This window comes from Motacilla alba, chromosome 3 (assembly GCF_015832195.1).
Source record: "Motacilla alba alba isolate MOTALB_02 chromosome 3, Motacilla_alba_V1.0_pri, whole genome shotgun sequence".
Lineage (NCBI taxonomy): Eukaryota > Metazoa > Chordata > Aves > Passeriformes > Motacillidae > Motacilla > Motacilla alba.
In genome coordinates this window covers 109,803,862-109,825,108 of record NC_052018.1, presented here as the reverse complement: position 1 = coordinate 109,825,108, position 21,247 = coordinate 109,803,862, and the positions used below count along the sequence as shown (strand labels likewise).

General features: G+C 45.1%; 2 protein-coding genes across 2 annotated transcripts; one reads left to right on the top strand and one right to left on the bottom strand.

Annotated features, from left to right (window-relative positions):
• Nucleotides 1-1,637: 1,637 nt before the first annotated feature.
• Nucleotides 1,638-11,304, top strand: MTIF2 (mitochondrial translational initiation factor 2). The gene is made up of 14 exons (XM_038133419.1): nucleotides 1,638-1,831; nucleotides 3,055-3,286; nucleotides 3,775-3,880; nucleotides 4,760-4,931; nucleotides 5,106-5,266; nucleotides 5,672-5,848; nucleotides 6,238-6,377; nucleotides 6,754-6,878; nucleotides 7,596-7,800; nucleotides 8,383-8,635; nucleotides 9,347-9,487; nucleotides 10,237-10,401; nucleotides 10,531-10,671; nucleotides 11,045-11,304. The coding sequence occupies exons 1-14, from the start codon at nucleotides 1,644-1,646 to the stop codon at nucleotides 11,212-11,214; spliced, it is 2,376 nt and encodes a 791-aa protein (XP_037989347.1). The 5' UTR covers nucleotides 1,638-1,643; the 3' UTR covers nucleotides 11,215-11,304.
• A 556-nt stretch (nucleotides 11,305-11,860) lies between these two features.
• Nucleotides 11,861-13,559, bottom strand: RPS27A (ribosomal protein S27a). The gene is made up of 5 exons (XM_038133418.1): nucleotides 13,402-13,559; nucleotides 13,071-13,125; nucleotides 12,789-12,874; nucleotides 12,355-12,486; nucleotides 11,861-12,043 (listed from the first exon to the last, which is right to left on the bottom strand). Exons 1-5 carry the CDS (start codon nucleotides 13,447-13,449, stop codon nucleotides 11,894-11,896), a joined length of 471 nt encoding a protein of 156 aa, XP_037989346.1. The 5' UTR covers nucleotides 13,450-13,559; the 3' UTR covers nucleotides 11,861-11,893.
• Between the last annotated feature and the right edge of the window lie 7,688 nt (nucleotides 13,560-21,247).

The window sequence follows — 21,247 nt, the reverse complement described above, 5'->3', positions numbered from 1 at the left end:
CCCCTGCCGCACAGTTCAATACATTTCCTTAAAGCCATTTCCTTCCCGAATAGCGACGTTAACGCGTTGCTTCGACGCGCATTCCGTGGGGACTGTATTTGGTTCAAATGTTGGTTTCAAGCAAATATTTGTCTCCGTCTTACCTATTAATTTTTTTTGTACGTGTTCTTACTCTAATTTCAGGTTCCGCCGTGCTCCTTGCCTACAGTTTTGCTGCAAACGCTGCTAGATAAGAAAGTTATGGAAAAAAAAATCAAAGCTAAAAAGAAAATCAAAATACATGATACACCCTAAAAGCGAAAGCTGCATCATTTGTAGTTTTTTTAAATCAGCTAGTAATAATAATAATCAGGAATTGCAACTAAGGGACAAAGCCAACTATTAATGGCCACACAGCTGGAAAATATTTCTACGTCCCAAACCATCGCCCTGACCTATGACATCAATAATTATTTGTTTCCAGTTGGCCCTTCAGAAAAACGGGCAGTCTGTAATAAGCTTTAAATTAAAACAATATGACTCTGCAGTGAAGAGACATGTGGATAAAATACGATCCCGTGCTCATTCCCAGAGCCTTACAGCAGTGCACAGGAAGATTTCCAGGCAGCATCCAGTGGAAGATCAACTCAAAAAGCAGATTTGCAGTAAACTCAGATGACTGTTTCACAGGTTAAATCTATCTTTGCATTAAAACGCTTTTCAGGTCAGTCCCAGACAGTCCCGGGTTGTGTTGCCCTCGTAGTGGCCTTCCTTCCCAGCATGTCTTCTGTGCTAGAACACTGACTGCTTTTCATGCGCTTTGCACAACTTTTGGTATTTAATTTTTTTTTTAAACTGTGATCTATTTTTGAGATGATTTTACCTGCGGGCAAACACTCAAGGGCCCTGTGCATTTCAAGGTGTCAGGACCCCACATTTAAAATGTAGAATGCTTTTTTTTTTTCCCAACACTCAGCATCATAAATGAGCAAATACTTGTAGGGAAGAGACTGAGGGCAGCAAAACACATAGTTATGGCTCTTGCAAACGTGTGGAAAACCACGGGTGAACTATCACAGGTCCCGCATTATGGGCAAAGAGCGTGAAATACCCAGCTCAGATATGTAAAGGAAATTAGGGTCATTATTTGTCACACACAATTTGCAGTGTCCGGACAGGGATCACCTCAGCATCGGCACTGTGCCAGACAGGCATTATCCCTGGGTTTTACAACCAGCACTAACCAGGTAATATTAAGGATTTTTCACTTGTAGAGCTTCATCTTACATTTTTGTTTTCTCTGCTCCATTAAGTGGCGCTATTTTACACACGCCGAATTAGACAGCACTGAGAAACCAGACGCGTTAAAGCTTTAGACTGCACGTGGGGTGGGGAGGGCTTCGCGGAGAGGAAGCTGCTGTCTCCTGGCAGGAAGGAGTAAGCCAAATTTAAGTGTGTAGATAGATGAATAGATGTTTTAAAAAATAAGTTTCAAAACCCCAGAACGGGCATAAACTCAGAAAATCCCTGTCCCGTGACGAGTCCGTGTCCTCCCCTCCCCTGAGGGCATTTCCCGCCTCCCGTGAGGCGAGGCCCCGCCCCCGTCCGGGCAGCCCCGGGGGCGCAGCTGCGCCTGCGCGGTTCCCTCGCACCCCCCGCGGCGCATGCGCAGAGAGCGGCGCGCCGGGCGTGAGGCACGGAGGGGACGCGGAGCCCTTTCCCTGCCTTCCCTCCTTCCCTTCCCTCTTTTCCTCCCTCATTCCTTCCTTCATTCCTCGGGTTGTCAAGGCCGGCACCCGGGGGCTCGGAGAAAGGCGCTGCCCCCGCGGGGAGGGCGGGCTGCAGCTGACAGGTATTAATGAGCCAGAAGGATGGGCAGGAGAGCAGCCGGAGCGGGAATGTCGCTCCGGGAGCCGGGAAGGGTTTTCCGCCGGCAGAGCCTGGCGTGGGATTCGCTGCTGTGAGCTGGGCCGGTGTCGCCTTGACCTTGTATTGTCTGTGTGTGTGTGCTGCGTCTTGTGGCAGCTCCGCGGCTCCCTCGTTCCACCGATTCAGCCCCTGGTTCTCTTCGGGGTTAAAAACTCCACCAAAACAGCTGAGTTTGGTTGGTTAGTTTGTCGTGCTCGCTTCCTGCAGGAATCCCAGTGCAAGGGGGGGTTTTAAAGGGCCCGCAGCCATTCTGGGAGGAAGCGAGAGCATTCCCTGCCTTTGGAGCTGCAGGGAGGGTGACACAAGGACACCTGTGCGTGGGGACATGGGAGGAACAGAGTCCATCCCCGAGCAGGACAGAATCACAGAGTGGTTTGGGTTGGAAGGGACCTTAAAGACCATCCTGCTCCGGGCAGAGACACCTTCCACTATCCCAGGGAGTCCCGTCCAAGCTGGCCTTGGACACTTCCAGGGATGTGGCAGCCACAGGTTCTGCGGGGACCCTCTGCCAGTGCAGGATAGGCAGCTCTGAGCCACAGGAGAAGCTCAGGGTGTTGCAAGGGATAATTGGCAAAACGACTCAAACCGAAGTTAAGATGGTTAAAACAAGATGTGGGATGATCTGACAAAAGCTTAATTGCTGAGCCAGGGCTTAGCCTCACTGGAGCTCTCTGACCACACATCAGCACTGGTGTCACTGCCACACTGCGGTCTTTCAGCGCTTTTGTTTAGAAATGCTCAGGTAAAGGGCATTTAGCAGGTGTGTTTTGCTGCCTTGGAGAGGTGGTTGACACTTGTGTAGTTCTGTCAATATAGCATGGGGAGTGCAAATGTGGGGGTTTTGTAGGAGATGTCAAAGAACCTGCACTGGGGGAAGTAATAGTTAATATAAGAGATGGGTGGAGAAAGATGAAAGGTCTGTAAAGCTTTTAGTAGATCTGTGTCTGCAGTGGAATAGTGGAGAAAGGTGAAGTGCAGAAGGAAATGGAAAAACTGGAGCAGTTCCTAAACAGTTTAATTTTGTCAGCGTTAAAAAGCCTGTTTGGAAACATAGCACTTTGTGGCTCGTATTCCTGTATATTTTGTCCTGAGAAGGAGGATCTGTAAGCCTTGAGGCTGATCTCAGTGTGTGCTTTGTGCTTGCAGCGGGGAAATGAACCAAGGGTTGCTGCTGAGGTTTGAAAATCTGGTGCAGCTCCGTGGTGCCTGCCAGCATCTGCGTGCCCTGTCCTCCAGGAAAGTTTGTGGAGCACGATGGAAGCCTGTGGAGTTGTCTGCTCATCCCCTGGGGTCCCTCCCTCTGCATCCACAGCTCTGGCCAAAGCACAGCTTAATCAGTGCTGCCTCATCACAGTGCAGACATCTAGCCACAAAGGAGGTAATTAAGGACATCCAGTAATCCCTGGGTTTGTGTGGGAAGTACAAGAGCTCGGTTTGAACATTTTAATTAAAAAAGAAAAAATGCACTTTATTCATGAGTATAGAGAAGTTGTTATAAATGTATAAAACAAAATTTACTTCATGTATAATTTTTTTGCCATTCCCTCTGAAATACTGACTTAGACCAGTAGCATCATGAGTTTTTGCTGGCACTGGAGGAAATTTTTACAAACACAAATGGAAATGGTTTTATTGGTTTTTGTCCTTGTTCTGAAACATTTAAAATGCAGAAAGATTAAGGGTAGTGTGCTATACTTCTGAAATGTTCATTGTGATGTGTTAACTCATTCATTAATTGTAATTAATTGGTATTATAGTAAAGAAGATTTGTTTATTTCATCCTATGGCTTGAGACCATTGTCTTTTTAATATTGTTTCTGTTATTTCTTAGTTTATATTCCTATGTGTGTGTCTGATTCCATGTAGGAGACAAAAAAGAAGAAAAAGAAGATTCCCCTGACAAAAGGTGAGGTGGAGATAAGGCAGAAGATGACTGTGGAGGAACTGGCACAAGCTATGGGCAAAGACATAGGTGAGAGCCTGCTCTGGGGTCTGAAACAGCAACGTTTGTCACACCCCGTCCTCCAGTGGCAAAGGTGTCTTCAGTGGCCTGGGTGGTTGTGGATCCATCCCAAAGGAGATGGTTGGAGACACGGTGCAGACTAAAGAGAAAAGATGCTGGGCCATCCAGCTGACCAGGCCAGACATTTAAATGTGAAGAAGCCGTGTCTGTCTGTCCTCTCCAGCAGAAAGGCCTCAGATCCATGCAGGCTGCTCCTTGTGGCTGTGCTTCCCAGGAGCTAAGTTATTCCAGAAGGAAAACACTGCACTCTGGTCTGTCAGAGCTGGACCCCTGTGAGTTAAAAACTCGAGGCTAAAGAGCTTCAGCCCAAAATCCAGAGCAGGAATAGGAATCTTAAATTCAGGAGCAATTTCTGTTTCATTAGAACAGTCCTTTGATTCACTGGGAGAGGCAAGACTTGTCTGGAACTGCTCCCTGTAACAATTTTTGACTACTGTAATAGTTGTGTGTCTCTACAGCCAAAGAAAGGAGCACGTGATCAGATCTATCAAATTTCCTTCCTCCTTGAATCACTCCTTTGCTCTTTGCTTTAGATGAGTTTCAGCCGTTTTCTCTTTTGGAGTTACTGAAAAAGTAAGCTATGAATATCTGAGTGGAAAATAAGATTCTAGCAGCTGACAGAGTAGTAATTTTCAGTAAATCTGCAGAAAGTTCTCTGCAAGTACGTAGATTAATGGCAACTTCTAGATAAATCCAACTAAAGGAAAACTGCTTGGTGAATAGCACAAAGAAAATAATGGAAAAGTCTGATGTAGTGGGTGGGGTTTTTTTTTTTGTCCCACATGTTTTTGTGGATGTAATTGTTAAATGTGTTTATGTTTGCTGCAGATCATATTTATGAAGTGCTGCTGTACACAAACATTGACCTTGATTCAGTAGAACCAGATTCCGTCTTACACGAAGACCACATCAAGATGATTGTTCAAAAATCAGGAATGAAGTATAAATCAGCAAAACTGAAAGAGGAAAAGGAAAGGAAAAACACAGATGCTGTGAAGAGGCAAGTTGTGAGCTGCTCTTTTTGGCTCTTTCTATTCTATTCCTTTCTGCAGGTGTTTGGGGAGGAGGCAGCCTCGACTGTGTGGCATCGAGTGCTGTGGTGGGCATGGCAGGGCACGGGCATGTGAATTTTTTTTTGGCATTTACAACCCCTGTTTTTGCTGCAATTACACAGACCTCCTGCAGACCCAGCAGTACTGACCCCACGGCCCCCAGTTGTCACCATCCTGGGACACGTGGATCATGGCAAAACAACCTTGCTGGACAGCCTGAGGAAAAGCCAAGTGGCGGCGATGGAAGCAGGAGGCATCACACAGCACATCGGAGCTTTTATTGGTATGATCCGGGTCCACCTGCTCAGGTGTAACGCAGTTTCCTCTCCATCCCACACAGCAGCCTGACTTGCTGCCAGTTCATTGGGGAAAAAAGGTTGCCACATAAATGGTGAGAAAGGAAACCATAACACAAAATGTCTGGTGCTGATACCTGTGGTAACTATGTACATAAAACTTCGAAATGAATTGTCTGCACAAGTTGACAATTTTGGGTTATGGAAGATCCCAGGACACTTTCTTGTTCCTGAGGATTTAACAGCACCTTTGACCTTCGTGCCAACAATTACCTGACTGCCTAAAACATGTCATTATTATTAAAATGCCCTCAAAGGAGTGATGCTTGATGTCCAGCACATGAAATAAAGCTGGCTGGGTGCTGATGCTAAGCTGTACCATTTGCTCGCAGTGCACATGCCTTCTGGGGAAAAGATAACGTTCCTGGACACTCCTGGCCACGCAGCCTTTTCAGCCATGCGGGCGAGGGGCACCAACGTCACCGACATTGTCATTCTGGTGGTGGCAGCAGAGGATGGAGTGATGCAGCAAACCGTAGAGTCCATCCAGCACGCCAAAAATGCAGGAGGTACGGTGGGGGGGACTTTGGGAACTTTGCTTTTACCTCCCAGAAAACCTCCTTGGACTGGCATCCACAGAACTTGGGAAGTGACTGTCCTAGTCCTATTCATCATCCCCTGCAATGTTTGAATATGTCCTGAATATAGAAAGATCCTAAAATATGAATATTTAGCAAGACAGGGGCTCATTGTTTGGGGTTTTTTTACCTTCTCTACATGGATAACTCCTCCAGCTTCCTCGTGGTAGCTCAGATCTCGATGGCTGCTCAGGGAAGAGGCACCAAGTGAGATGATCTGTCCTAAAGGCCCAAAACTTGCTCTAACCTTTTCTAGCAGCTGTGGTGGCGGCAGCAGGTTTTGGTTAGGTTGGTGCTGAGTTTGTGTGTTCTCTTTTTAGTTCCTCTTATCCTGGCCATTAATAAATGTGACAAACCTGAAGCTGATCCTGAAAGAGTAAAGAAGGAATTGCTGGCTCACGATGTGGTCTGTGAAGAGTTTGGAGGCGATGTTCAAGCTGTAAATATTTCTGCACTCAAGGTAAGATTGTGGTAGAAAAAATGATGCTCTAATATATGCAGAGAAATGCATGTTTAATTGCCAGCTGTAAAATAAAATGCTTCTGTTCTTAGTATTTGATATCTTGCCACGAGCTCAGTGCTACTGGCACTTGCCAGAATTCTTTGAAATGCACTGAAATGTATTTTGAGGCTCAGACTTCCAGCAAGCAGTAATATCTCATTTTTCTACTGGTAGTTCAGTCCAGCAGTTTTGTGTCTGTTGCCTGGAAGTCTTGCCTGGGTGTTGAATGTCATCACATCTCATTCGGGGAATTTGGCACTGAGGGTTCAACTTCTGATCTCACTTTGCTTGGGCACTTCCTTTATTCTGTGTGGTTTTGTGTGGTTTTATGCAGGGGGAAAACCTGATGGTTTTGGCAGAGGCAACTGTTGCCCTGGCAGAGATGTTGGAACTGAAGGCAGATGCCACGGGGCTGGTGGAGGGGACGATCATCGAGTCTCGGAAAGACAAAGGGAAAGGGTGAGTCAAGTGCCACCTCTGCGCTTTGTGACAGCACAGACACACTGGGTGGGGAACTTGTGCCTCAGTAAATAAAGCCAGAACACCTTGCAGTGTTCCTAGCCAAAGCCTTGAAATACTACTCTGCAGCACAAGAGGTTATAAACTGATGGGGCAAAATCCATCATATCCCTGCAATGAAAATCCTGTAACAGGAAATCGTGTAAAATGGTAGAACTGGAATGGTTTTTAAAATGTCGTTTAAAAGTAGGAATGATGAAGTTAACAGGCAATACACATAAAATTCTTGACTAGTTTTGTGTAACATGACACTCTTAACACACTTAAGTGTCTTAGTCCGTTGGCAGGTTCTATGAACAAGGTGTGTTCTGCCCTCTTTGAAAATGAACCGAATTCTACAAGGTTGTTGAGATTTGTTGTTTGGGGTTGGAGTTTTTTTGGTGGGGGTTCACTTAATGTGTAAAATCATCCTGTTTGTGGGTTCACAAATGTCAGATTTTGGACTGATCTGCAGAAATGAAGAGTGCAGTATAGATTTTGGGGCTTTTTAACTCACTGAAACATTTGGTGAGTGCTCTAGTAAATCATCACAGGAATATTCTGCCTGTGGTGGATCACAAATCCATCGTGGTTGTGTTGTGCCTACTCTGGCCGTGAAGACAAGGAGAAACATCACTTGAATTTTGTCTGTTATTTTTCTCCTCTGCTCTTCACTAGTGCACTCACCACAGCCATCATCCAGAGAGGAACTCTGAGGAAAGGCTGTGTTCTGGTTGCAGGGAAGACCTGGGCCAAAGTGCGTTTCCTGTTCGACGAGAATGGCAAAGCTGTGGAGGCAGCCTCACCAGGCATCCCCGTGGAAATCATGGGCTGGAAGGAATGCCCTTCAGCAGGAGATGAAATCCTTGAAGTAGAGTCTGAGGTACAGAAAGAACTCTTCAGTGGAAAGCTCACACTGCTGCGAGGATGGGAAGGAGCTGAGTAACAAAATAAGTGAGAGCTTTTAACCACCTGGATAGTCCCATGAAAGGTCGAGCGGGGATTAGGGGACCTGAGCTGATGCTCTGAAAGAGGAATGAGGGTTTGCCTTTTGCCTCTTTCTTTTCCACCTTTCCCCTGCTGGACTGTCCTCATCTCCACTGGAGCAGTGCAGTACTTGAGGACATCAGTGTTTAATTTGAGAAAGACGTAACTCTTGCCTGACAAAAAGAAAATGCGTGAAATACAGCTTGAGATAGGTGTTGTGAGAGCTGGAAGAACACCACAGGAAAGAATGAACAATAATTCTCTTCTGCAATGCAGAGATGCTATAAAAATAGGCCTTGAGTCACGTGGTAGCTCAGGGAGGAAAAGCTCTTGTCTCATTCTCTGCCATCTGTGCAGCAAAACCTATAGTTAAAAATGAAGGAAAATGAGTGAGCCTGTAGAGAGGATGTGAAAGGATGAAATTGCAGAGTGTTCTGCTGCAGTGCTTTAAAGGTAATGTTTCTGTCTTCCTGCCCAGCAAAGGGCACAGGAAGTTGTGGCTTGGAGGACCTATGTTGAACAACAGGAGAAGATGAAGAAGGATCTGGAAGTTATTGAAGCAAAGCAGAAGGAACACAGGTTGGAATATGAGAAGAAGCAGCAGAAGCTGGCCCACCTGACCTGGAGACAGAGGAAGGCAGCGCTCTACAAGGCCAATAAGCATCTGATGTTCTCGAGGCCTAAGGAGAGAACAGAGATGGATGAAAACACACTCTCATTAATAGTTAAAGGTGCTGTCCCTGTCTGTGTGCTGCTCCTTTGGTTCTGTGCTTCTCAAATGCTCAGTCTGAAACAGAGCTCTAAACTAAATACAGCTTCTGTTAGCAAAACAGAAGTTTTGATCGGTTTAAAACTGGTTATTGAGCTTCTCCCATAAGAGCAGGGGCATCAGAAAACATCCACTGGTCAGGAGGATGTGCTGCCAGCAGGGCCTGAGCAACAGGAAAACTTAACATGCTCAGTGCACTTACGCAGGGGCTCCTGTGTAAAACCCATACCTATAAACCCCTATATATATATATATATATATATATATATATACACACACCTATATAAAACCCTATATATGTTAAAAAAACAACCCCAAGCTATAAGCATTTGCATCAGGGAAATAGAGGAGAATAACAATTGTGTATTAAAGTGGGACAGGAGGAACTTGGTTTACCCTCATTTAGTGATACTCAAGCAGTGACTATAGTTGAAAACCTGCAAACTTGACTTGACAGTGACAGCAGATGCAGAGCCTCCGGGCCTTCTGTATTTATCCAGTTTATTTTTGGAATTAACAGACTTTTTGGATGGGTTTTAACATATTACTGAAAATACAGTAAGAGTGACAGATGTCAGAAGACTTTCTGTTGCACAGTGTGGAGTGGACATTAGTGGTATTTCTGTGTCTTTGACTCACACAAAGCCAGCAGTATTTCCATTTATCTGTGCAGGTGATGTGGATGGATCTGTTGAAGCTATTCTGAACATTTTGGACAGCTATGATTGTGAGGATGAATGCAAACTAGATATCGTCTACTTTGGAATGGGAGATATCAGTGAAAACGATATCAGCCTTGCTGAAGCCTTTAATGGTGGGTGTTTCAAAATCATTTTACAATTTGGAAATTACTGAAATGCATAGGCTTCAGCCACGTTTTATTTTCTCAATAATAATTAGCAGCATCAATAAGGTAAATTTTGGTGAATGTTGAAAATGTTTCCTTGAACATCAGCTCGGTGCAGAAGGGGAGGCTCAAAGTCTCACGGAAATGGACTCTGGAAAAGCTCTTGCCAGAAATTCAGTTAAGGTTAAACTCTGGCTCTTCACTCAGGCTGCTTTATGATGCTCACACAGGGCAAAGCTAGAAAAGCAGGTTAGAAAATAGTTTTCTCTTTGCTCAGGGAGGCAACTGGATCTAGGGCTGAGTCAGTTGTCGCTGTTCGTACCCCGTAATTCTCACCTGCTGCAGAGGGTGAGGTCACTGCACGTGCCATAGCCCACAGCTGGGCAAGAATCATTTAGAATTCACTTCCAGCTTTATTTGCACAACCGAGTTGTTTTTCCAGCCCAAAAAGAGAGATCTGTGTCCTTTACAGGAGCTGTGTGAGTTATTTTCTGCTTTGATACCTCCAGCTCTGTCATCAGGGACCTTCTGTGGGCTTTTGTGGGCTATTTATTTTGATAGGTTGGTAGCACTCCATGAGCCGTGGCAGGAGAGGCAAATGGTCCCCCCTTACAAGAGAAGCAGGAATAAAATGTACCCTGTGCTGCAGAATTTCACTTGAACTGTTCAAAGTCTCATCTCTGTAGTCATCACTTGACAGTTGTTTCATTTATCAGGTGTAATATTTGGATTCAGTGTGAAAGCCAATGAAAGCATCAAAAAGCTGGCTGATAAAAAGGGAATAAAAATTAAACTTCACAACGTTATCTACAAACTTATAGAAGACTTGAAGGATGAGCTGAACAGCAGGCTGCCCCCAACTGTGGTGGAGACTACAATAGGTGAGCTCTCATTGATACATTTTTGCCTCAAAATGTGGCAAATTCTACCCTCCTAGAAAAATGCCCCCTGCTTCTACCTCGTGCCAGTTTGTTATTCCTGTGGACTTCAACTTTACTTTTTTATTTTAGGGGAAGCTTCTGTTCTTGACACCTTCTCTGTCACAGTAGGAAAAAACAAAATCCCAGTGGCTGGATGCAGAGTGCACAAGGGGCTGCTGGACAGAAAAATGAAGTTTAAGCTAATCCGTAACAGGGATGTGATTTGGAAAGGTGAGTGGAATTGCCACCAAACGTGGATTTCTGCTTAGTATTTTTAGGTATTGCTAGTTCCCGGGGGAGTCAGCACAAAGGATCCTAGAGAAATCCTGAATTCTGTCCAGGATGGAGAAGAAAGCCACCAAATGCCAGTGGATTGTTCCCAGACCTTTTTCCAACCACCCACTCTGGTAGGCAAGTAGGAGCATCACAGGATCTGCCTGATAAAAGGAGCTGCTGTCTGATTTCCACTAACCACCAGCATCCCCCATCCCTACATTTTCCTCTTTCCCTGTGGAGTCACAAAGTGAGACATGAATCTTTCAGGAAGGGCAAACCAATGCTCTGCTGCTGGTGGCCTCTCTTTCATGCATTTTTTTCTTTGTAGGGAGTTTATCATCACTGAAGCACCATAAAGATGATGTCCAGGTAATAAAAACAGGAATGGATTGTGGGTTGAGTTTGGACAAAAATCTGGAGTTCAGTATTGGAGATGAGATTATCTGTTATGAAGAAAAAGAAGTTCAACAGACAACTTCCTGGGACCCAGGATTTTAAAGACATTTTAACATGTGAACACTAAAGGACATAAATTATGATCCCAGCTGGCCTTTAAGTCTTAACATTAAATGAACTTTCAGAGATGCACAGGAGCTGTTCTTTACGTCAGAGCACTTCAGATGGGTTTTATATCCCAAATGTTCTGCTCTTCTATCGTGTCAAGCAACCAGCTGCCCTCACTGGAACATGGGATAAACCACTTGAGTAACCGCCAGCACTTCAAGTGTGTAAAACCAGCATGGTAAAATATTTCTGATGACAATCTCCTGGCTCCAAATCAGCTGAGCCATCTCCTCCCTCCCCTCCCAGTGCTGCTGTGCAGTGTTTCAGTGTGTTGGCTGCATTTTGTCACCAGGACTCCTGGTCACCCCACTCTCTAGCACTGACCCACGGTGGACCTGTGAAGTTGCTGCTTTCCCACATCAGAACTGTCTCACATAAAGAGACCACTTTCAAGGTTAGCTTGGGTGTTGGTTTCTTTCCTTTTACAACTGGTACCCAATATTCTTTAAATTCAACTGCTGCTTCAGTTTTACATTAAATATTTCCCCCTAGCTGGCTGGCAGCACCCCAAGGTGCACAGATTTTTCTCACTGATCAGCAGAGAGGAAACACGGCGCCACAGAAAGAAATCCTTCAGCCATACAGAAGCTCAGGTTTTTATTGTCGGGTACATTTACTTGTCTTCTGGCTTGTTGAAGCAGTATGTCAGACAGCACTTGCCACAGTAGTGCCTGTCAAAGTGACTGGCCATGAAGACTCCAGCCCCACACTCCTCCGAGGGGCACTCCCGGCGCAGGCGGCTGATCTTGCCGTTCTCATCCACCTGGGAAGGAAACACAGGCAGTGGCTCACGTGCACTCTCCACCTTTCAGCAACAGTAATAATTCTGAGTGTTTTCCACTGGCATAGTACTTTCTGTAATAGCAACTACACCAAACTTCTTGAGATACATGTCAAAAGTGCCCAGTTGCACACAGGTCCTGTGTCTTTAATTTACCACGTGGGATACTTGCAAATAGAAGGAGTTTAAATATTAAATACACCAGAATCTGTGCAGACCAGTTACAGGCTCCACACCCTCCCTGGTGAGAGCTGAGTTTCTATCAAGTTCCTCCCTGAGTGAGTTCTACCTACCTTGTAGTATTTGAGCACTGCAAGCTTAACCTTCTTTCTCTTATGCTTGTTCTTCTTGGGAGTTGTGTAAGACTTCTTCTTCCTTTTCTTAGCACCACCTCGAAGCCTCAGCACCAGGTGAAGGGTTGATTCCTGTTTGTAAAGCACATGAGACAGACTCAGAATGCTTTCTCAAGGCAACTGCAGCATTTAAACAAGCCTTTTCCTTCTACCTAGACAAAGTACATCTTGAGTGCCAGGCACATCGGAAACCTCTAAAAGGATTATTTGCCAGTAGGGTGGCATCCCAAGCTCCCAGCATCAACGCTACTCCACTCCCTTGATTTGGCTGAATTTATTAGAAACATTTCTCAATCTCAGCAAAAAAGGTCAGTCAGCTCTGCCCGTGCCAGCTCCTGGCTACTGCACTGCTGTGTCCTGCCTTTCCTACTCACTTTCTGAATGTTGTAGTCGGACAGTGTGCGTCCATCCTCCAGCTGCTTCCCAGCAAAGATCAGCCGCTGCTGATCCGGAGGGATGCCTAATGGTGACAGAAATCAGCAATAAATGAGGGACATGACCTACAGCATACTGTAATAAAATCACGATTGCTGCAGGGAATTACATATCTGTAAGACACACATCAATCCACAAGAGCGGAGGGCAGAAATATATATATATAACGTTTACTCATTGATATCAATATATACTAGTCAATAAGAGCCTTTAGAACTTACCCTCCTTATCCTGGATCTTCGCTTTTACATTTTCTATAGTATCAGAGGGTTCAACCTAGTACGAAACAGAGCAACAGAATCAAAACGCGCTGCACATTTTAATTAGCCCAGCAAGGCCGAAAAACCACGAGGTGCTCCCGGCACAGGCCCGGTGCTGCCACGGCCATGCCGGGCTCCACCGCGTGGTCGGAACGGCCCGAGGCAGCGCGGGGCCGCGTTCCCCCACACATCCCGGCCTCTCCCGGCGCATCCCGCCGCCTGCCGCCACATCCCCGCCTTCCGGAGCACCGGCAGCCACGGGCGGCACGGCGCGGCGGCGGCGGCGGCTCACCTCGAGGGTGATGGTTTTCCCCGTGAGGGTCTTCACGAAGATCTGCATGGCGAGGCCGGAGCGCGGGCTGCCCGCGCTGCTCGCGGAATGGCGGCGGCGGCCCGAGAGAACGCCGCGCCCGCACGCACGGGGTTTCCGTGCGCGCCGCAGGGGGGGCGTGCGGCGCGCTGGGACTACGGCTCCCGGCATGCCCCGCCAGCGGCGGCCGCGGCAGCGCCTGCTGGGAGATGTAGTCCCGGCACGGGAGGAGTGGGCGGGAACTGCGGCTCCCACAATGCATCGCGGTGGCTGTCGTGAGGGTAGGAGGAGGAGCTGCCGTGACGGGTGAGGCGGGGCCGCCGTGAGAGGAAGAGGAGGAGCTGCCGTGATGGGTGAGGTGGGGCCGCCGTGAGAGGAAGAGGAGGAGCTGCCGTCACGGGTGAGGCGGGGCCGCCGTGAGGGGAGGAGGGGCCACCATGGGGGATGAGGCGGGGCCGCCGTGAGGGGAGGAGGAGCCGCCATGGCGGGTGGGGCGGGGCCGCCGTGAGGGTGGTGTTCTCCAGCCGTGTGATTCTGGTTTTTTGTGCCTTGTGGTGGCTGTCGGTGGAATTGTTATTCTAGGGCTAGCAGGTTTTTGATTTACCTGCGTCTCTGTCAAGGCGAGGTTGGACACGACCTGGAGCAGCCTGGTGTAGTGGGAGGTGTCCCTGCCCATAGCGGGGGATGGAACTGGATGAGCTTTAAGGTCCTTTCCCACCCAAACCATTCTGGGATTCTGTGATTCTGTGATTCTCTGCAGCCTAAAATCCCAGAATTCGATGTCCTGGTTCTTGAGGAGGCAGTTTAAACATCCCTCACAGCCGCTTTGCCACCTGCGGATTCCTCGAGATCAATTCCAGGTTTATATCTGGATATAAAAAAGATTTTTCAAACGAGAATAGCCATAAGTAAATTTGGAATAAAGGAGCCCTGAGTCACGATTTGGAAATGACTTGTTAGGTGGTTTTATGCTTGTGAGTGGAATATGGGAAGAGCTGAAACAGAATCAGGAGCTGCTTAAATAAATCAGCTGGGGATGATTTCAATCCTTCTGTGTTTTGGTGCGAAAATGAGAAAGTGGGTTGTGTTGGGTGAGGGCTATCTGAGGAGTGGTACATCATATACAATAATGCATTTTGTCAGATAACATGTAGTTGTCAAGTAGACGAGCACTTGGCAGTAGGTAAAAAGTGGTTTGCTGGATTTTGTCTCCAGTTGGTGTAAGCAGATGGGTTGTGACCTCTGTGTGGTGACAGAAATCAAGGGTTGATACATTTTCAGCTGGTTTTTGTGCCCCTGTGAACACTGCAGTGGAGTCAGGGTCACTACAATGAATTCATAATCCCAGGAATAACAGTAGGGTTCGTGCTTGAAAACCTCTTTTCATAACTTTATGGGAGTTGTGAAATGATAAAGCTGTCCTAAACCAGGAGAAAATCAACACGCCTGAAAAGACCCATGACATTTATCTCCCATGCCCTGTGCTAGCATTACCAGTCCTTCTGTGCAAAGGTTATTGCTGAAACTCCTGAGGGACTCCTGCCTGCCTATGTCTGCCTTCTTCAGACGCTGATGTGGGAAAGGCTTAAAATACATAAAGATTCCAGGTTTTGGAGATGGACAGGAAAAAGGGCTGCTGGCTCTGCTTTTAAATCTTGAGTTGGATTGGTATTTGAAGATACTGACATGCACAGCCCCTGCTCCCTTGGTGCCCTGCAGCTGTGAGTGCAAAGGACATTCTGTGCCCACCCAGAGACAAGAGATGGTGTTCCAGCTGTCTCAATAAGTGCTGGTTACCTTAGTTTTAAATCGTATTGGTGATTATTTACTCTCAGGTGAATTTAGAGACTGCCTCGCGATGAAAGGTTTTTCTGCATTTCCATCATCTGGAATGATGTCGTTTTGCTTTTGGGGCTGGTTTTTGTTATCTTAGAGCGGCACTGTGAAGCTGCTCTATTATTTTCTCTATTCATTTTATTTTCCTTATGCCATACTTATTGGAGTGTTCCAGAAAGTTCTTTTCCTGTTCTTTCTCTCTCTATAAATGTCATCTCCAAAAATACATCTGTGGATAATGCAGTATTTTACTGTGTGCAAGGATATCCTCACTTCAGCCGAATGGGACTGGGAGCTGTTCATTGCCACAATCAAGAATGGTTAAAGGAATGCAGTTTTTTCTTCACAGGAGAGTAAAAGCTCTGGAATCTGAGCCCTCAGATCTGTTATACTCTAGTAAAATATTATCAATTAAAATTAATTTCTTTTATTTAAAAATATTTTTAAAATATAATTTATTTTAATTTAAAATTCTATTATCATTATTTAAAATATGTGCAAAACATTTTAATTAAGACATTGATAATTTGTCTCTGGCTTCTTTCATTTGTATTTTTTAATGTTTCCATTCTTCCTCTATTTTCATATGGCAGCTGCTAATGATCGTGTATAACCTTACTAACGTGAAAACCTGAATTTAACTGATGCTGCTAAAGGTGTTTCATAAAAAAATATCTGCCTGAGGGGATTCTTTTAGTTCTTAAAAAATATCCTCAGATTTAGAAAATATATTTTCTTATAAATCTATTAGTTTATAAAGTTTGTGATTGTTTGGTTTGGGGGGTTTTTTATTACTATTTTTCGAAGGCTTTGACAGTTTTGGCTCTGAATTGCTGAGGTGGTACTGGGGTTGTCCTGCCCTGCCCTGTTTTGTGTTTTGTGATGTCCCTGGTAAAACAGCTGAAGAGTCACTTGGATATTTGGAAAGGAAAGAAGAGGTTTGTGTGCTGTAGCAATCTGAGATATCCCAGTTCACCCGTCACACCGAATGCAGCCCTTCCAGGACGTGTCCTTTGGGTGACCCTTGTGGTGCTCATGAAAGTGCTGCTGTGACAGCCACGCACACGGAGTCCTTCGTTATCCATTTCCACAGGTTCTTCCGTGGCCCTTTCTCTAAAGGAGCTGAAGTTGCAGAGCTCAGCTGTTCTGTGTGTTGTGAAAACTCACAAGCCAATTTTCAGCCGGTTTCTGTGTGTACAGATGAAAAAGTACAGCTTGAGGCTTTTCCAAAGGAATCCAGAGCCCTGCAAGGAGCTGGGCGTGAGATGCTGTTGGAAAGCCCAATAATGCAAGAGTCTATTTCTGGGTGCTGAGCTCTCATTGCTGATGTAATCCCCGGGTACCAAACCCACAGATCAGTTCATTAACTCATCTCCCGTAGCCTGCTGAGTAGCTGCTACTCAAAAATAGCTCTCTCCTGTTTCTAGCCATTGATTAATTAGATTCGTTCTTCCCAAATCACAGATGCTGTATTTTCTGTAATTTCACTTGAAAAGCAATATATTCTAAGGACTTCCAGCCCCCTGAGATTTACCTTTCAATGGTGAAGTGTGGCCTTTTCTTTCTTCTATATGTTCTCTTCCTTAGACTGTTGCTGCTTAGTGATGACACCATTTTTAATTCTTATTTTATTTCCTGGCCATATTTCAGACCATTTTGTGGGAGGATTTTCAGCTTACCATCTCTTCTAGAGTTTCTTGATATTTTCATTCTAGGACATTTCTATTTACAGGAAAAAATGTTCTTTGCATCCATGTTTTCAAGTAGAAGGTTGGATATTAGTATCACCTCCAGCCTTCCCACAGTGTTCAGGGAAATCTGTCAGGATCGTCGTGTGGCTTTATGGCAGGGAGAGGGAGAGGTAGCTATACCCAAATACAGAATAATCTTGCTAGCTGATTTTTCAGATGATTGCTTCTTCCTGTTGGAAACCTGTCCTAACACTGCATTAATTCACTGTCTCAGTCAACTGTGGATTAGAAAATGACAATTTTCATTTATGAGGGCTGGTTTTTACATCAAAAAGATTTTTTTTACCCAAAAGATGGGTTTGGGCTGTTGGAAGAAATGAGAAAAAAAAAAAACCACAACAAAATTTTAATAACAAACTTTGAAACGTGAAATTTAACTTAGCTCTGATTCCAGCCTACTAATTTCTTTGGATTTAGTGCTCCTGTGGGCAGCTTTCCACGGAGAGAGCTCTGCAGGCACTTGGCTCTCAGGGGAGCCTCTGTGAGCTGACTCTTGGGCAAGCTGCAACTGCAGCCCTTGGTGCTTAGGACACACCAAAATAAACAGAGTCCTGCTTGGTCCCAAGGTCTGGAAGTTTCCAGAGGGGCTTTTCCTTCACTGCCAGACCCAGGGGCAGGAGCTCTCCAGGCAGCAGGAGCCCCAGCCAAGGGCAGCAAGTGCCAGGAAACCACTCTGCAGACAAGCTGACACAGGTCTGCCTGGACTGAGCCAGAGAAGTGCTTGAATTTAAAGACAAAATTTCTGAAAGTTAGGTTTTCTGCATCCACACGTAGTTATTTGCATCCAATGTGCTTTTTGTGTCTTGATCCAATAAACTGCCCTTGACTCTGTGCCTGCAGCTCCTCTGTCATTCTGTGACTGTTACGGGTTTCACAGATGATTTTGAGTGCAAGCAGGGATTTTGGCCTTTAAACCTTTTAAATTAAGATACACACTATTTCTCTTATCTGCCATTAATTTCATCACCTTTATTTTTTTCAACTCAGTCTTTGGATTTCTAATCCACATTGAAATCAGTGAGCGAGTTCTGCAGTATGTGTAATATCAATAGTAGAAGCTTTTTGGGGCAAATTCAGGATATTTAAATGCAGGGTTTACTTTTCCTTAGCTGCGTGGTTATTCTAAATGATACCACCAGTACTTTGTGAGGCTGGGCTGACACAGAGGTTGCTCGGGGACAGAATAAGCATGAAAAGTTATGTCAGGATGGAGTACTTGAAGATGAGAAAGATGCCAGGCTGATGGAGCACGTTTGCTGGTCGCTCCTCTGCACAACAACAGAGGGAGCACTTACCGCAGCCAAGTGAAGAATCCTCCTAGCTCAGCAGGAAACACTGAGCACCACCAACAGTGCTGAGAATGCTTCTACCACCGACTGTCAGCTATTTGTGCATTTAATATGCCTGTGTGAGAATGTTCATGTTGTGTTCTGAGTGGAGGTGTGTTCTCCGTGGAGAGGAAAGCTCTGCAGTGGGACAGAAATGCAATGGCAGCGGTTTGTGCATCTGTGTTGCCAGCTGCAGTCTGCACCAGGGCTTGGAGTCAGTGTGAGTGAGCTGCCTCTGAGTGCTCCCTCATTCGGGAGCTGCCCAAAGGGGATGCAGGGTGGGCATGTCCCAGTGCTTGGTCTTTTTGGTTTGTTCCCTGCTAGGTCACTGCTGGAGTCATAGCGCAAATGGGATTATCAAGATAATCTAACAAATCCTGTCAAAACAACAAACACCTGCCTAGAACAAACGTAGGCTTTGGTCACGTGCACCCTCCTGCTCCTCGGGCTGCTGTGGGAATGGTCTGGGCTGTGAGAGCCAGTGTGAGAGCTTGGCCCAGGCTGATCCTTAAGAGATGGATCATTCAGCCTTAAGGAAGGAAAGATGCCCAACTGCAGATTCCCTGGCTGCCTGTTGGCAGGGCCTCTTTCAGCTCAGCCCGCAACCACATCAACAGCAGGAATACTGAATGTCATTTGCTCTTGTAACTGTGACACATGTTCCCAAATAGCATTTATCCCAGTAATTAGGCTGCGTGTAGCTACTGCTGGTTTGTTTCAGTTTTAAAACATTTTGGCGCTCTTTAAAAGCGTATTTATTACATGGATAAATCTGCAAGTTAGGGTTCACAAGAGAACTGGAGTTAAAGGGAGGATTACTAGTGTACAGGTACTGGAATTATTGTGTGGATGAGGAACAGAGAAAGGGATGAAGGTCACTTTTCAGCATGTATGCCCTCCAGTATGTAACCCTTCAGAATGTAACTCAATGCAGATCAGATTTTGACCAGAAGAGTGAAAACAGTGAATGAAAAGGTCATTCCCTGACTTTGTTCCTGCACAGAAGCTGACCGTGCCAGAAAGCACTGCAGATGTAACTGCCACGCTCCCCAGAGTGATTTCACGGCTCTTGTTCAATGTTTGCAGCAGCTGAGAAGTGAAAGTGCTTGTTAAATCAAACAAGACAGCGATGCACCAAACAACAAAGTTTCATTCTTTTGGTTTTTCCCCTTTGTAGCCATTTTCACAGTGCAGCAGGGATTTCTGGCAGGGATGCATGACCAAATGGCAGGCCTGAGTTAGGTGCTTCTGCTGTTGACCTATTTACTTGTTGGTTGTTTTTTATTCAGCATCCTCTGGAAGTTTTAGAGATCAAGCTCCATAAGAAAGTGCAGGTGCAGTGTCAAATGAATCCTATCTAAAGCAAACTGAGAAGGATTGTACCGCTGTGGCCTTGTGTGCCTCTTTTTCCTTCAGAAGAGCTTGGAGTCTCCCAGTCCAAGACTCAGTTGCTAATCATCATTGAGATTTAAACCAATTTAGATGCATGCTTTATTCAGTAACCTCAAGAATTTTCAGTCACTTCATCTTGAAAAAAAAAACCTCTCTAAAAAATTCTCTAGCAAGATGGCAATATACTTTTACCCAGACAGTCCATAAAAGCCAGGCAGTATTTTAGCAATATTCAAACACCCAAAGGTACATGTAAAGAAGAAATGGAGTTTCATAAAAGCCAGGGACGTCTGTAAATGCCCAAACAATTTAAGGATCCATGCCTTGCAAAACTTTGCCTCCAGTCTCAGATATTATTTCCAAGGAAAGGTAGGTGGTTTCACAACAGGAGGAGCATGAGTGCTGTCTTGTCACCTCAGAGGTGAGAGAGATTCTGAAACAATTTGGATACTGGCAGTACTCATATTTATTTTTTCTTTTTTTTAAAATCAAACTTAGATTTTATCATTTTCTCAGTGCCTGACAGACTTGGATGAAAGTGTCTGGTCAAAATGTGATAAAATACTTGAAAAAGGAACAAAATATAGAGGTGCACAGCATCATGGTCCTATGCAATTTATTGCTGCCAACCTGTGAGGAGCTGAATTTCTTGTCTGTGCTTGACTGGTGTGCTGCAGTCACTCCCAAAGGTCAGCCGCAGCATTATACCTTGATTTATGCAGAAATTAGGCTGTTAACTAACAAGATCTTACTGAATGGGACATTAAGGCCATGGGAATGAGAGGAAATGGGAGGTTACTTCCATAGCTTAATGCCCAGGACACTTACCTGAAGGAGGAAGTCATAAGCTGTTCATGGAATTCTTCTGATTTAAAATTAATTCATTATTCATCTTCTGTCTTTAATTCGTTATTCACTGATAAAGTACAAAGCCCATCCAGGATCCGCTTCCAGCTGAGTGCCCTTACCACAGAGAAGATGGGTCTCCTCCCCCTCACTAAGAAATTTCATTAGAGCTTGAGGAAGTGATGATAAAAATATTCTTTTTATTCACATCTTGTCTTTGTGGGTTTTTCTTTTTAATATTACTTTGACAAGTTTTTTGGAGTGGAGATGGGCATAACTAAGCTTTCTGCATGCTTTAAGCACAAATCTCTTATGTGATGTGAGAGTTAGGTTTTCTGAAGTTATCCAAAGCCAAATAAAATTTTGTGTTTGAAAATGAAAATCATGGGTAAAAGGTTATCCGTATACAAAGAATTTTTGTTGATGAAGAGATAAATGATAAATGTATTGATGAGGGTTTATACTGATAAGAGTCTGTAAGTGATGTTCATTAGGACTTTTTAAGGGAAATCAGGATATTCAAGTATTTTATGCTGTTTCTTCAAGATCTTACCATTATTTCACTTTTTTTCCTCTACCTTCCTTGTACCCCCATGGGCATATTATCCTTCAGCTTGAAATCTCAGCGTGAGAGGAGCAATCTTTGCATGACAGGAGATTAATGATATTAGCATG

Bases quoted from the DNA above. Each gene is read 5' to 3' on its own strand.
- MTIF2 (XM_038133419.1), top strand. From the start codon at position 1,644: ATGCGCAGAGAGCGGCGCGCCGGGCGTGAGGCACGGAGGGGACGCGGA. The intron at 3,287-3,774 runs GTAATTAAGGAC...GATTCCATGTAG, and splicing joins GACATCTAGCCACAAAGGAG to GAGACAAAAAAGAAGAAAAA. The intron at 8,636-9,346 runs GTGCTGTCCCTG...TTATCTGTGCAG, and splicing joins ACTCTCATTAATAGTTAAAG to GTGATGTGGATGGATCTGTT.
- RPS27A (XM_038133418.1), bottom strand. From the start codon at position 13,449: ATGCAGATCTTCGTGAAGACCCTCACGGGGAAAACCATCACCCTCGAG. The intron at 12,875-13,070 runs GTAAGTTCTAAA...TGTCACCATTAG, and splicing joins GAAGATCCAGGATAAGGAGG to GCATCCCTCCGGATCAGCAG. The intron at 12,487-12,788 runs GTGAGTAGGAAA...CTTTACAAACAG, and splicing joins CCGACTACAACATTCAGAAA to GAATCAACCCTTCACCTGGT.